Source organism: Sinocyclocheilus rhinocerous, unplaced genomic scaffold, assembly GCF_001515625.1.
Source record: "Sinocyclocheilus rhinocerous isolate Xijiao unplaced genomic scaffold, SAMN03320098_v1.1 scaffold689, whole genome shotgun sequence".
Classification (NCBI taxonomy): domain Eukaryota; kingdom Metazoa; phylum Chordata; class Actinopteri; order Cypriniformes; family Cyprinidae; genus Sinocyclocheilus; species Sinocyclocheilus rhinocerous.
The window spans coordinates 1,224,691-1,239,690 of record NW_015652129.1 but is presented as its reverse complement, the minus strand read 5'-3'; the positions used below and the strand labels follow the sequence as shown (position 1 = coordinate 1,239,690).

The following is a 15,000-nucleotide window of genomic DNA, read 5'->3' as shown; positions in this document are numbered from 1 at the left end:
TGTTGCAGGGAATTGAGCCTTTATTGATTATGCATTTCACACTTCTCTTCTGCAGGCTCAGATCAATGACCTCATGGATCAGTGCAGTGGCTTTGAGTTGTAAGTATGTGTAGTGGTTGCAATAATAATAAAAAAAAAATCTGATTTTTAATGATTAAAATAATGTGTCCTAGACAGATTCAAAAAAAAAAAAACTGCCTAGAAAAATTAAACCGCACAACAATATTCTAATGCAGATGAGAGGAATAATGCACATTATTGCTTTATTTCTGGTTTATTCTTATAGTAACATGGACGACTGTGAGAAGATTGAGATATCAGAGGACAATGTGAACCAAGGCACTGAGAATATCCGTCCAGAGTGCTTTGAACTTCTCCGTGTGTTGGGAAAAGGAGGTTATGGAAAGGTATTTAAAAAAAAAATTTATTTAATTCTAATATTTTCATTTTATTTATTTATTTTTAAGCACTTTTCACACTATACTGTGCCCCCAAAGTGCTTAACATTGTACTGAACACAATTATTGTTATATACACAACATTACAGTGCATTACATAAACAGCAAAAACAAACCGGTGTTAAAATGTTAATAGACTAAAGAGCACAAATATGACTTTTAACAGCATTGGAGAAGTTCTAATATCAATGGGTATAATAATAATATACAATATCAGTATTGTAATATCAAATATATGGAGCAGTGGGGTTACTATCGTAAACTAAAACTATTAAAATTGTTTGTGGATTGAAATACACTATAAATAAAATATGATATATAAATATAAAAACTCAGAAATACATCAAGTAGAAGCATTGAATTACTAACTATAAAACTATTTTGATCAATGTTACTATTTAGGTTTAAATTATTTTTATTTCAGTTTTAGTTCACTAAAACCAAAATAAAATGATTGAAACCTTAATAGTAATATTTAAAAATAATAAAAACTACATATTACTAAAAATAACATTGTGGCGTATTCCATTTGAACCTGTCTGGGCTTGAATTTAACTTTTTCTTTTTCCTTTTCCTTTTCTTTTTTTTTTTGTAGGTTTTCCAGGTTCGGAAAGTATCTGGTGCAGGATCAGGAAAAATATTTGCAATGAAAGTTTTAAAAAAGGTTAAGCAAATTCCTTAAAGTTGAATGCATTCATTTACATTTGTGGCAATGTCTCAATGTCACTCTATTCTGCTGCTTGTAGGCTATGATTGTACGCAACGCCAAGGACACAGCGCATACTAAAGCAGAGAGGAACATCTTAGAGGAAGTCAAGCATCCTTTCATCGTTGATCTAATCTATGCCTTTCAGACGGGCGGCAAGCTTTACCTCATCCTTGAATACCTAAGTGGTTTGTGAATCAAGAACAACCTTTGTCTCAGAGATGGATAACTACTCATTCTTTCTGCTGTCCTCCTGTTGCTAAGGAATACATTCTGCCCTTGGAGGCATTCCTTCTGGGTTATTTTATTTTTTGCATAGAGGGAATTTATTTAAACATTTTATGAAATGCATAATAAACTAAATTGTGCAATGCATAAAAAAAACATTTTTTTACTAGGTTTACATTTCGTGGCTGAAATGGTAAATTTGCAGTGTGTGATGTTTGAGAGATGATGTGGTGTGAAGCTTTACTATCAGTCCGTCTGTATTTTCTCTTAAAACTGTGGTGTTTGTGGTAAAAACCTTTTTTCTTTTGCAGGTGGGGAGCTTTTCATGCAGCTTGAGCGAGAGGGGATTTTCATGGAGGACACGGCCTGGTAAGAAAGGGTGATTTGATCAGTTTTGTGACTTTTAAAGCATGAACTTGCTACGTTAAAACTGAATTTTGATTAGCTCTTTAAACGTAGTGTTTTATTGAAGTGTCAACTTTTTAAACAATTTTCAAGGACGCATGAACACCGACACATGCATAAAAATAAGCCTTACATTCAACATGAGATGAACAAAGATAATCAGAATGATGCTCAGGGCTTTTCACACGCAGCTTTTACTTGGCTGAAATCTCTATGGCTCTCGGACACCTGCATCAGAAAGGCATCATCTACAGAGATCTCAAACCTGAGAACATCATGCTCAATAACCAAGGTTTGGCCGCTGCTTTTTGTAGTTTAGAAAGGAGTAAATCTGAAAATGAACGGAGAAATCTTTAATTCTAATAATCAGTTTTTTTAATCTTATCACAGGACATGTAAAACTGACTGATTTTGGGCTGTGTAAGGAGTCGATTCATGACGGCACAGTGACACATACTTTCTGTGGCACTATTGAATACATGTGAGACGTTTAAAGAAACCTTTACATTCTTGTGATGTCCAAGTAGCTAATTTCCTGTTTTGCAAATGTCTCTTTTCATTGCCTGCCGTGCCCGTGTGACATGCATTTAGATGAATTCTACAGTAGTGTGAGAGGTTTAATTAAATAGCCAAAATGTGCTTTTTACTGTTTTGTCTTGCTTTTCAAAGAAAAAAATATTTACAAAACAACAATTTAAAAATATTTACTTAACAGAGAAAATTTTTTAACATTCTAGCAGACATTATACCAATGATGTATGACATGTTAACTGGAGCAGTGAGTATAAACTTCTTGGGAATTTGTCATAGTGTAGCGCACTATAGCCTGCAATACTTCAGTTTGGGTTTTGTATTTACATTCTGGAATTGATGTATTTGTGTTTCAGAATTAATGTCAACAACCAGTTACTGAACTTGTTATATTCATATTCCCTAAATGTAATAGAATTTAATTCTGATTTCTAAAGACTGGTCAAGACATAAATAGTTTTTTTGTTTTTAAGTTTGTCCGAATTTTTTTTTTCTAAATACATTTCTACAGTTAATTTTCATTCACTGTCAACAATAATTTTTTTTTAAATAAAATTATTTTAGTGTAATGACAATGTATAAGCCAGTTTAATTTTTAAATTAATAATTGTCACAAAACTATTAGGGATGCACCGAAATGGAAATTCTTGGCCGAAGTCGAACAAAATGAAACACTGGACCGAATACCGAACACGGTTTTTCACTTTTTTTTTTTCCCCATTTTGCCAATTTTTTCACCATTGCATAAATTAAATAGCCAAAATGTGCTTTTTACTGTTTTGTCTTGCTTTTCAAAGAAAAAAATATTTACAAAACAACAATTTAAAAATATTTACTTAACAGAGAAAATTTTTTAACATTCTAGCAGACATTATACCAATAAAGCACAACTTAACTTAAAATTAATAAGTTAGTAAAATAATATTTTTTTGGGCCATTTTTTTAGACCCCCTTCTTGAATCAGTCATGTATTTTTTACCGTACAAATAAATGCAGCCTTGCTGAGCAGAAGAGACTTCTTTTAAAACATTAGAAAATATTATAGATCCTAGTCTGAACACTGTGTAAATGTTACAATAAATGTATTAATTATTTTCTTTTTTTCTTTTATTTTACAGAACAACAGTAAAATTACAGTAATAACATTTATTAATGTTGATGGAAGTTCTTGCTTTTTCCGCAGGAAGACCTCAGTGTTTCTTTTTGTTGACAAATGATTCACATTTCTTTTAAAACATTAGAAAATATTATAGATCCCAGTCTGAACACTGTGTAAATGTTACAATAAATGTATTAATTATTTTCTTTTTTTCTTTTATTTTACAGAACAACAGTAAAATTACAGTAATAACATTTATTAATGTTGATGGAAGTTCTTGCTTTTTCCGCAGGAAGACCTCAGTGTTTCTTTTTGTTGACAAATGATTCACATTCTCCCACTTAATAAATTTATCAGGAAAAATTTGAATTCTTTTACTAGAGCCGCTACTAGAGGGGACTGTATAATACCACATGGAAGAAGTACTTTTGGGAAATCAGTATTTTCTTATCGAAATTCTTGGCCGAAGTCGAACAAAATGAAACACTGGACCGAATACCGAACACGGTTTTTCACGTTTTTTTTTTTCCCCATTTTGCCAATTTTTTCACCATTGCATAAATTAAATAGCCAAAATGTGCTTTTTACTGTTTTGTCTTGCTTTTCAAAGAAAAAAATATTTACAAAACAACAATTTAAAAATATTTACTTAACATAGAAATTTTTTTAACATTCTAGCAGACATTATACCAATAAAGCACGACTTAACTTAAAATTAATAAGTTAGTAAAATAATATTTTTTGGGCCATCAGACCCCCTTCTTGAATCAGGCATGTATTTTTAACTGTATAAAAAAACAGCCTTGCTGAGCAGAAGAACCCTCTTTTAAAACATTAGAAAATATTACAGATCCCAATTTGAAATTCCACTTGCGCCTGTGTTTTTTGCAGCTTCTCGTACATAACGTGGTGTAGTCATGAGGTGCTAGTTCAAATTTAAAAGGTTTCATCTGCAGATATGGTCTTGTTTACGGATCTGTGTCTTTGTGCATACGGACATCTGACTGCTGAGTAGTGATTGTGTTTTTCAGCAATAGTGTGCACCCTTAATTTACAGAGAAAAGAAGGTCAGGGAAAAATCTGTAGATGGAAAAATCTCAAATTTTCGCAATTTTCTACCTGTTACTTTGCACTTTTTGTTAGAAAATGTTCATTTACTATTTATTCAGGTTTTTTAAGGTATATAATATTTTGATACTTAATTTCCATGATCAAAATATTCTTAAAAATTAAAAGTTTGTTGTCATTTGGAAGTGTGTAGGCCTTCTTGCATTATTATGCTGTTACATTATGATTATATATTCAGTGGCATAAAATGGTCTTTAAAATGACAATAATATCGCTTATCGCAATTATTTCTGGGGCAATATATCGCACAACAAAAAGTTGTTATCGTGATAGGCCTAGCGTGCATTAGAAAACATAACTTTCTGAAGTTTATTTACTTGTTTAAGGGCATTTCGCGATTTCAATCATCATACAGTTACCAGCAACAACCACCCTTCCTCTTCTCATCGAAGACATGCGAAGACAGTCTCTCGCTGTCGGTGCTTGTAATGATTTTTGCGTCCTTCTCTGACAGCTTTAAATGTTTCCACACTGCCATCATGTTTGCTGCATTAGCGCGCGCCTATATTTGATCGTGTCACATCATTGTTCGGTACAATTTATTCTGTCTTTTCACTTATTCGGCCGATAATTTCGGTTGCCGAACATTCGATGCATCCCTAAAAACTATTGCACTTAACAGAATTTTAGCCATAATAAAATACAGTTAACTTTTATATTTGTCAGCAAGGTCTCTCACAATGGTATTACTGTATTTGTGGTTCTTAGCATCAAAAAGTTTGTTAACCCTTGATCTAGTCAATTTAGAAGTTTTTTAAAACATTTTTGTCCATTCTAGCCCCCATTTACAGGAGAGAACCGGAAAAAAACCATTGACAAAATTCTTAAATGCAAACTGAACCTCCCACCCTACCTCACACAAGAAGCCAGGGACCTTCTCAAAAGGGTAGGTGTACACCTATTTGATTTTTCCCAGTAATACACTTATTGTGTGTTGTGTAATTGATGTTTTAATAAGTCTTTTTCTGTCATTTTGTAATAATAATTTTACTGTGTTCAGCTACTGAAAAGAAATGCCTCATCTCGGCTTGGGGCTGGACCTGGAGATGCAACAGAAGTACAGGTCTGTTGTCATCAACATTAATGTTAATGTCAACATCTTAACCCTGTAAAGCCTGACATGAAATAATAGTCAAAAAAATATTTTGATATTTAGAAAAAATATTGCAGTTGCTGTAAACCCAAGTTGCTTCCATCTGGTAAGTGTTCATCTTGAAGTATTGCTAAGAATATATAAGCTATTCTTATATTTACTGTATAAAAATCAGTAAAGATTTCAAAGCATAAAGACATGCATCCCATGACCTGAAAAGAAAGTTATACTTGAATACCTTTTACTTGTTAAAAAAGCATAAATTGTCAATCAGATGGAAGAAGGCATGTAGTAGATTGTGTGCAACAGGTTTTTCAGCCAGTTTTGATCCTATTGATAATTTCCAGGCCTTAAAAACGTGTGTATCAAATGAAAAATAGGCTTTATAGGGTGAAGATTGTCTTTCACTATTGATTTTCTGGTGGTTTTATTGTTTAACCAGAATTCAGAAAGAAGTGCTGGGCTTTAGTTTTAATTAGCTTGAATTTGTCTTCTAGACTCATCCCTTCTTCCGACATGTTAATTGGGACGACCTTCTCGCACGTAAAGTAGAACCACCATTCAAGCCTTTCTTGGTAACTATAGTCACTTTTTGTGGTGTGTTCTTATGGGTTAATTGAGTATATATGAATCGCTTGACCCGATGTCTAAGGATGTGCATTAGAAAATCATGCATTCATACAAAACGCTACCATTCAAACGTTTGGGGTCGGTATAGTTTTTAAATGTTTTTAAAGACATTTCTTAGGCTAATGTAATTTATTCCTGTGATTGTGAAATTTTCAGCGTCATTACTTCAGTCTTCAGTGTCACATGATCGTTCTAATATGCTGATATTCTTATCAACGTTGAGAAAGAACAATGACACAAATACGTTTTTTTCAGGACTTGAATAGAACATTTATTTAATTATTACGTTTATGTAAAGTATGACAAAAAGGTTATATAAAAATGTTTTGTAGATCAGTGGTTAACTTTTTTTATTTTTAACTCCAAGGTCCCTCCATTGTCCTCAACAGTATTTGAAGCCCCTTGACCTTTCTAGTTCTTTTTTTCCAAGTTCAGAAATATTTTTACTGACAATTTACTATTGATAAAATACTTCAGTGCTTGGCCTAACTAGAAAAATGTATTTTTAATATGAAGTGCCCATGGAGTTGAATAGTTCGTGACTTTTCAAGGTCTATAAATCACACCTTTAAAATTAGGCTATCTCATATATCCAGATTTTCCAAGACTTGTGGGAATCTTGATTTTTCCAAAGAACAACCATGGCTTGTTTGGCTTATTTTAATGCTTGTTTTGTCTTACTCGAGTCATTTTGAGGCCCTTTGGTTGAGAACCACTGGTGTAGATGTTCCCGATGCTCTCTGCGACACACTTTATGTGTACAACTAGGTTCTGTCTTTTCAAATACAGATGAATAATGTCTGATCTTAATGATATTTAGCTGGTATAAATCATTTGGATATGAACGCAGATGCAGATACGTTTAAACATTTTCCCCTCAGGATGCAGCTCTTGTGTGACACGTCTATGAGTTGTCCATAAGGGAACACTCAAATACTGGTTTATGATGCAATATAATGCTAAAACCTTTTTGTGTCCAGTCAGCAGAGAGGACACACGTCAAAATCGTCTGTTTTATCTGGTGGTAACATTTCTGTCTAATAGCCCTGTGTTTATAAGGATGTATCACTACATCACTTCTGTGCTCTTGCTAGCATATGCAGCTTGTCTGAGCCAATCAGAATTATCAGCACTGTAGATCACTGTCCAGCTGGACTGAGTCCAAATGGCATTGGCTGGATCAATGAGTTCTGGAAGAAAAGTGGCCCAGTTTACCTGAATTCACCCTGGCCATGTCAAGTCTAGTAATATTTATGCTTTTTCAGCAACAGCTGTGTTGTTGCTTTGAATGCTTTCTTCAAGAATCCCGTGGATGGCTGATGGGGAATTCTTGGTTGCATACAAATGTGTATTTAAATCTTGAACGTTGTTTGCACTGTCTATTAGAGGAAGTACAATCTGGGGAGAACATTAATGGTATTTGCATATGACAAACAGTATGGTTGTTTCATCTGTTTTCCAGGGGGTTCCCTAAAATTTACAGCATAACGGAAATAACTGTCTGTCTCTGAGGAAACAGATGTTGAACATCAGTTGTTTTAACAGCACTGGATGATTCATCCATGCTAAGAAGAACAGGCAGCTGGGGCTGCTTTTGCTTTCAAACTAGTGATGTGGTACGGCAGCATGAGGTCTAACGACTTGATGTACAGTAGTTTTTATTTTACAATTTAATTGTTTTTTATTTGACTATATTTTTTATAATTAGTGTAGTTTTCTATTACACTATACTCTTAAAAATAAGGGTTCTTTATTGGCATCAATGGTTCTATGAAGAACCTTGAACATCCATGGAACCTTTCAAATGCAGAAAAGGTTCTTTATATTGGAAAAAGGTTCTTTAGATTTTTTAAATGTTCTTTAAAATGGATCTTTTAGGAACTGTTCACTGAAAGGCTCTTTTGGGAACTAAAAATGGTTCTTCAATGGCATCACTGTATGTAGGAACCTTTATTTTTAAGAGTGTGTGAGAGTTCACATTTTTACGTTTTATGCCACATTTAAGAAATTTAAGTTGTTTTTCTTAAAAGTGAACGAGCTTTGAAATATAGTAGAATCAGCTCACTGACTGTATTGAACTGTATTGGAAGTGGCTCAGTCATTCTGTAGCATTTAATACAAGATATTGTCTGACATTGTCTATAACTTTAAACAGAACATGGCACCTTGTTCTACTCGTGTGGTTTCCTTCATGACATCCCTTTTTCATTTTATATGTTTTTTCCCACTCAAGTGTGGAAAAAGTTTGAAATCATTCATATTTGTAAGTTTATTTTTTATTTTTTTAAAATCTATTAAGCACTTAAATCTACTAAGCACTCCAAGCTAAATATAGTAAAAATAAATAAAAAATAAAAATAAATAATTGTGAAATATTACAATGTAAAATATTACAATGTTCTATAATATATTAAAAATGTGTTTCTGTGATGGCGATGCTGCATTTTCAGAATCATTACTCCAGTCTTTAGTGTCACATGATCCTTAAGAAATCATTCTAATATGCTGATTTGCTGTTCAATTATTATTGGTGCTCAGTTATTAATAATGGTTATTATTATCATTGTTGAAAGTAGATTTTGCTGCTTAGTATTTTTGTTGAAACTATGATACATCTGTCTATACACACACATATATATATAATATATATATATATATATATATATATATACACACACAGACAAAAGTCCATTATGCTCACCAAGGCTGCATTTATTTGATCATACAGTTAAAACAAATGCAGTAAAAACAGCAATTAGAATGACTTCTGAAGGATCATGTGACACTGAAGATACTAAAAATATGTTCAAATAGAAAACATAAATTAAATTGCAATAATATTTCACAATATTACTGGTTTTACTATATTTTTTGCTCACATAAATGCAGCCTTGGTGAGCAAGAGACGTTTTTCAAAACAAAAAAACGTCACCCTCACATCACCCTCATGTCTTTTAGAAAGACGTTTTACTTTCTTCTGTAGAACACGAAAGGAGATATGAGCCAGAACGACCGTCTCCTTTTCACTTTCATTGTGTGGAAAAATACAGTGAAAGTGAACGTTGTCTGAGGCTGTCAGGCGCAAGCCGTCATCTGTGTTGTAGTAGAGCGCTGCAGGGATCAGTGTGACCTTTAGAGGGCGATAGACACTGAATGCACTTCATCATCTGAGGCGGAGACGACGAGGAAGAAGCTGTCAAAACATTGCAAGGCCCTTTGAGTCGGCATTTAAACCTGAATTGGTTATGGTCCAAATTTGCACCTTACATTAATTACATATGCATTTAAGGTAAGTTCATTTTAATTCAATAATATTTTACCGAGACGACGAAACGCCAGCTTGATACCCATCAAAACATACAGCGACGTCATTATATACAGATGAAGTCACGATGCCTAGATTAGTCAAACTAGTCTTTTCTATTAAGCTTGGTCTTTTGTGTGTTTTAATAATATGCATAATATTACAGTATTCAAGTGAATTTTATATCAAATCGACATTTGCACACTGATCATTAGACAGACCTTATAAACAATTGTCATGGTAACCATAGTCTAAAGTAGGTACTCTAGTGTAAAACCAACTAGTAATTCAATATTATATTCTATTTTAACATTTATATAATTGTTTAATTTCTTATTTTGATGTCAGTGGTGGCTACTGTCAAGCTACCACAGTTTTAATGCAGTATAGAAACAATCTTCAAACACTAGTCCATCTATTTGGTTTCTCATGATCCGATTCTTAAAGAGACAGTTCACCCAAAAATGAACAAACAGTTATCCTCACTGATACATATCTCTATTATAGATCAGTGGTCATCCCTCATGTTCTACCAAAACCAAATTACTTGCTTTCTTCGGTGGAAAATGGACGAAGATATCTGAGAAATGTCCATACAATGGAAGTCAATGGGAACCACAATTATTTGGTTGGTCTGTCTCTCCATTTTCCTTCACAGGAGTACATAAACCTCTGCAATGTCTCAGCCTGAGCATCTCAACGTGAGCCCCTGGGGCTTGTCTGAGTTTTTGGTCCAGAGGAGGCTGCTTGGCTTTGGGGCGCTGCTGGCCTGGATGGTCTTGTTCCACCTGCTGGTCAACATTTGGCTCCTGTGTGTCTTCACAAGCCTCTTAGTGGTCTTAGGTGGTTGGCTTGGTTCCCAGGCTGTCCTGGACTCAGACAGCGTTGTTCACCTAGAGCGCTTTGTTAGGCTTGAGGAGATCCCGCACAGTGCCAAGAGCGGGCAACAACTGGAAGATGTGATCCAGAAGACAGTTGGCAAGATCATACGTGACTTTGTCACCTCATGGTACAGCACCATTTCCAAAGAAAAAGAGTTTGAGGATGAGGTGCACAATGCCATGATCTCCATGGCATTGGAGCTGAAGGGTCGAGTGGCAAGAGTTGATAGGAAAGCTTTATCTCAGAGGGTTTTAGACCTATCTGGATGCCACGTTCAGTGTTATTCGAGTGCCAAGGAAGCCAATAAACATCTAGGGGTGGACAAAGATGGAGATCTCTGGGAGGCGTACAGCAAACTCTGCCCTCCTCATCCCGCTCTTCAGAGCTCTGCTGTCGAGGTGAATTACGTACGGGCCATTGTAGATCTGCTTCTCCATGTTCTTGTACCTCCTCCGCATTTAGAAACCCGCACAGGTCGATTTGTGGTGGGCGAACTTATAATGTGCAACGTTCTGCTGCCTTTAATTGCAAAACTGTCCGACCCAGACTGGCTAAACATGTTGATTGTAAGCATCTTCTCTAAATCCAGCGAACCAGCCTCAGAGCCAGAACCAGTAGAAGTTCAAACTCCACCACAAGTTGTATCTCCTCAAGAAAACACACCGCAAGAGCTTGAAATTCCTTGCGTTCTGGCCCTAAAAGTCACCCCAGAGACCCCTACAGCAATGGAGGCCCCAACACCAGAACTTGCTGATGTCATTGACTCCGCTGATCTTTATTCTCCACACAACCTGGAGGAAGACGAACCACGGTTGAGCAAACCGTTTCCGTTGGGTTTTAGCCCCAGGGATTATCTGAGACTCGGTAAGCCCAATCCGTTCTATCAAGAAACTGACTCTGATTTGGAATCTCCTCTAACGGATTTCAAGCAGAGCTCCCTAGAATCGCTGGTTCTGATTGGTTCAGAGGAGACTCTTTCTGAAAGACTTGCCGAATGCACCACTCCAGTTGACGCTGTGTTAGACCTCGAGGATGAACTTCCAACTTACACCAATATGACAGAGAAGGAGATATCAGTACATTCCGCAGGTGTGTCCGAGGAAGAGCCATCAAGCTTTTGCACTCTCCAGCCGTTGGAGAAGAGTAACTCGAGTGCAGACCAGCCAGGCCTGGTGAACCCCAGTGAGCTGGCTTTGACTGCACCCGTCCAGGCTTCTTCAGCAGCTGGGATGGCATCCCTGGCACCTTTCAACTTCGAGCACCTCAGCAGCCCAGAGGGTCCGGTCATTATCCAGAACCTCCGCATCACTGGCACCATCACTGCTAAGGAGCACCGAGGCTCTGGCTCACATTCCTACACTCTCTACAGCGTAAAGGTGAATTGGTTCTCACTTTTCTCTGTTAAATCATGTTAGTTAAGTTATCAAGTTTGTTAAATCGTGGTTGAAGTGTACCAGAATTGGCCGATATTTGATATTTAATAGTTCACACTCGTTTCTGCTAATTTTACATTTAGATTCCCTTTGCCGTCATCTAACGCACAGTTAAAGTTTATCTTTAAAACATGACTAATTTCACTGTTAAATATAATCTCTGGCAAATTTGACACCTTTTTCATATTAATATCAATATATTATTATTAATGCTAATATATTCAGAATATAATGTTATAATGTTTTGCTGCCTAAATTCATGTGAAACATTTAAAGGAGTTGATTTTAGTTTGTAGTATTTATTTTTTATTAATTTACACAATACTGTATAGAATTTTAATATTGTACATGTACACTTATTGTATGTTGGCTATAACATTATTATTATTATTATTATTATTATTATTATTTTAATATATAATAATATATTAATATACATAATTATTATTTTACTTAATATTTGTAAAAGTCGTTTTAATAAAAACTATTGATTTTAGTTTCAATTTCAGTGTTTTATTTTTTTATGAGTTTAGACAAAATATAGAATTTTAATATTTTTTCCGATTTTTCAGTCAGACATAAGTAATTATTATATCTAACAGAATTATAATATCAGTCCATCTCTGGAGTGCCTCGACTGTAATTTTAGTCTCTACACTTTTTAGTCATGTTTCTGTCTAATTTAACAGTTTCTTTAAAGTAAAATGGTAGATAAAAATGTGACATTTTATTTCAGCCCTCACAAGAGTCATATTTAATAAATTCTAGCCCTTTATGAGCACATTGTAGGTAAAAATCATGCTATTCATGAAACTTTCTAGTTCATTCTTGTAGGATATTCTGTAAAGCTTTAGTAATAGTAACCAAAAGGACGAAGTGTTGCAAAAAGTCATTATAACATGATTGCTTGATAAAGATGTGTTTGTCTTGCAGTATGAGACAGCCATGGACTCTGAGAATCCTGAATCTTTGCAGCCCTTGGCCTATCACACCGTCAGCCGACGCTACAGCGAGTTCCTCAACCTTCAGACCCGTTTGGAGGAGAAACCAGAATTACGCAAGATTCTTAAAAGTGAGCAGAGCATATTAGTCCTGTCAGTTTCAAAGCTTTCCAAAACACTGTTTTATTGGTTGTCTTGTTCTGTTAACTGGAGATGTGAAAGGACCAAAGAAAATATTTCCTGAGCTTCCATTTGGAAACATGGACAGTGACAAAGTCGAGGCCAGGAAAGGTCTTTTGGAAACATTCCTTAGAGTACGTTCTTTGAATATATAAATTACATAAACCGGACTATATTTTCTGTTGGTATTCCATTCCACACAACTTCTTTTAAATGTTTATTCATGTTTTCTTTTATTACAGCAACTTTGTGCCATTCCTGAAACGGCCAACAGTGAGGAAATGCAAGAATTTCTCGCTCTAAACACTGATGCAAGAATTGCCTTTGTGAAGAAACCCTTCATTGTTTCACGCATAGACAAGGTACTTTTCAGAATGCACATTGTATGTTTTGACTGAAACCCTTTACATCAAAAATTGTTATGACTTGGCAGATTGTGGTGAATGCTATAGTGGACACCCTGAAGACGGCCTTCCCTCGCTCAGAACCACAGAGTCCTACTGATGAAATTGACGCAGAGCCTGATGGGAAATTGTCCACTGACAAGAAATCCAAGTATAGAAGGAGAACTGCTTGTTTTTTGGAATGTTTATAGCTGTCAATAATTTCCTGTATGACTAATACATGTTTCATTTCTAGGTCTCGAATGAGGTTCTCTAGTAAAACTGCCCCTGCTCTCAACGTGTCTGACATGAAACCCAAAGTGCTTTACTGCTTTGATGAAAGCAGCTCTGTAAGTAGCAGTCATCAGTAATTGAGTCTTTTTCAATGAACCATAAGAAGGAAGTGAATGAGAAATAGAAAATTGCTTTTGCTAATTTCCACTCTGCAGTAGTTATTGTGACCCTGAAAGTTGTTCTGCTCATCAGCAACACAGGGAATATACATTGATTTGATGTTGTTGTTACAGGTTTTCAATGGCTTCTCGTTGAATGAGCTGGAGAGCTTCATCTCAGAGAAGGAGCATTTTGAGGCTAAAGCATGGTTTGATGCTGATGCAGAGAGAAGTGGAGCACCTAAATGGGATATGAAAACATGCGCATGTGCCAAAGCACAGCTACAGAATGCACCCGCCTTCAGTGACTCTGGTAACGACTCTTGTATAAGAGAAATAATAATAATATTTATTATATTAGTTCTTGAGTTCAACTCAATGACGTAATTATCAGCTCACTCAAGGGGAAGGTTTCTCAGACAAGGACTTTTAATATAGTAGGGGTGTTACGGTACACAAACATGATGGTTCGGTACGTACCTCAGTTTTGACTCAGTTTAAATGAGCTGTGGACACTAGGGCTGTCAATTTTTTTTTTGAATTTTGAATATTCGTCGAATTTAAAATAAAAATCCACATTTGAATGCAAAAACGTTGCATTCGAATTTTAGGTGTGTGTTAAGGAGGCAGCCTTAAGGCCCGTTCACACCAAGCACGATAACTATAAAGATAACGATAAAGATATAGTTCTAAAAATCGTTCTCAATATTAAAGAATAGCAGAGTCCACACCACAACTATAACAATAAAGACAAAGAGAAACGATATCGTTGGAATCACTTTCAAAATGATTTTTCTCCAGCTGATGAACGCAAAAAAATTGACAGCCAATCAGAATCAATCCTGCTGTAACGAGCTAGAGAATTTAAAGCGGCAGACTTGCGTGTGCTTAGAATAAACAGACGATATCGTTCGCTGGTGTGGAGGCTAATATTGTTATCTTTATAGTTATCATCCTTGGTGTGAACAAGCCTTTACAATGGCGAACGAGATGCGATGACGATGTAAGTGTCGTTGCATCATAATGTTTTTGTTAGCCTATCCAGTTAAAGCCACTGGCGCTGCTGCGTTGTTCTTTCAAAATATTGCGGAAAAAGAGAACATCATTGCGGAGAAGATCTTGTTTACATCAAAACTGAAACCAAGCCGTTCACACAGAACACATATTTTGCGCATTTTCTAGAGGGACATCTATCACCGTTGCACTC

At 35.4% G+C, this 15,000-nt stretch overlaps 2 protein-coding genes across 3 annotated transcripts in view; both read left to right on the top strand.

Moving 5' to 3' along the window:
* Nucleotides 1-6,287, top strand: part of LOC107713424 (ribosomal protein S6 kinase beta-1-like) — a 7,132-nt gene extending 845 nt beyond the window's left edge. The window contains exons 2-12 of the mRNA XM_016518910.1: nt 56-99; nt 287-407; nt 1,054-1,122; nt 1,205-1,352; nt 1,704-1,761; nt 1,989-2,089; nt 2,188-2,280; nt 2,535-2,575; nt 5,334-5,441; nt 5,556-5,618; nt 6,146-6,287. Of these exons, the coding sequence (XP_016374396.1) occupies nt 56-99; nt 287-407; nt 1,054-1,122; nt 1,205-1,352; nt 1,704-1,761; nt 1,989-2,089; nt 2,188-2,280; nt 2,535-2,575; nt 5,334-5,441; nt 5,556-5,618; nt 6,146-6,268 (969 nt within the window). The 3' untranslated portion in view covers nt 6,269-6,287. The remainder of the gene's footprint in view (nt 1-55; nt 100-286; nt 408-1,053; nt 1,123-1,204; nt 1,353-1,703; nt 1,762-1,988; nt 2,090-2,187; nt 2,281-2,534; nt 2,576-5,333; nt 5,442-5,555; nt 5,619-6,145) is intronic.
* A 3,134-nt stretch (nt 6,288-9,421) lies between these two features.
* LOC107713467 (sorting nexin-19-like) overlaps nt 9,422-15,000 on the top strand; it is a 33,394-nt gene continuing 27,815 nt past the window's right edge. Inside the window, exons 1-8 of one of the 2 annotated variants that reach the window (XM_016518978.1) lie at nt 9,422-9,567; nt 10,241-11,840; nt 12,831-12,969; nt 13,052-13,152; nt 13,261-13,380; nt 13,452-13,573; nt 13,658-13,751; nt 13,929-14,106. In XM_016518978.1, coding sequence (XP_016374464.1) covers nt 10,260-11,840; nt 12,831-12,969; nt 13,052-13,152; nt 13,261-13,380; nt 13,452-13,573; nt 13,658-13,751; nt 13,929-14,106 — 2,335 coding nt within the window. In that variant the 5' untranslated portion in view covers nt 9,422-9,567; nt 10,241-10,259. Of the gene's footprint in view, nt 9,568-10,089; nt 11,841-12,830; nt 12,970-13,051; nt 13,153-13,260; nt 13,381-13,451; nt 13,574-13,657; nt 13,752-13,928; nt 14,107-15,000 lie in introns of both variants that reach the window. The other variant, XM_016518979.1, reaches the window with a different exon arrangement.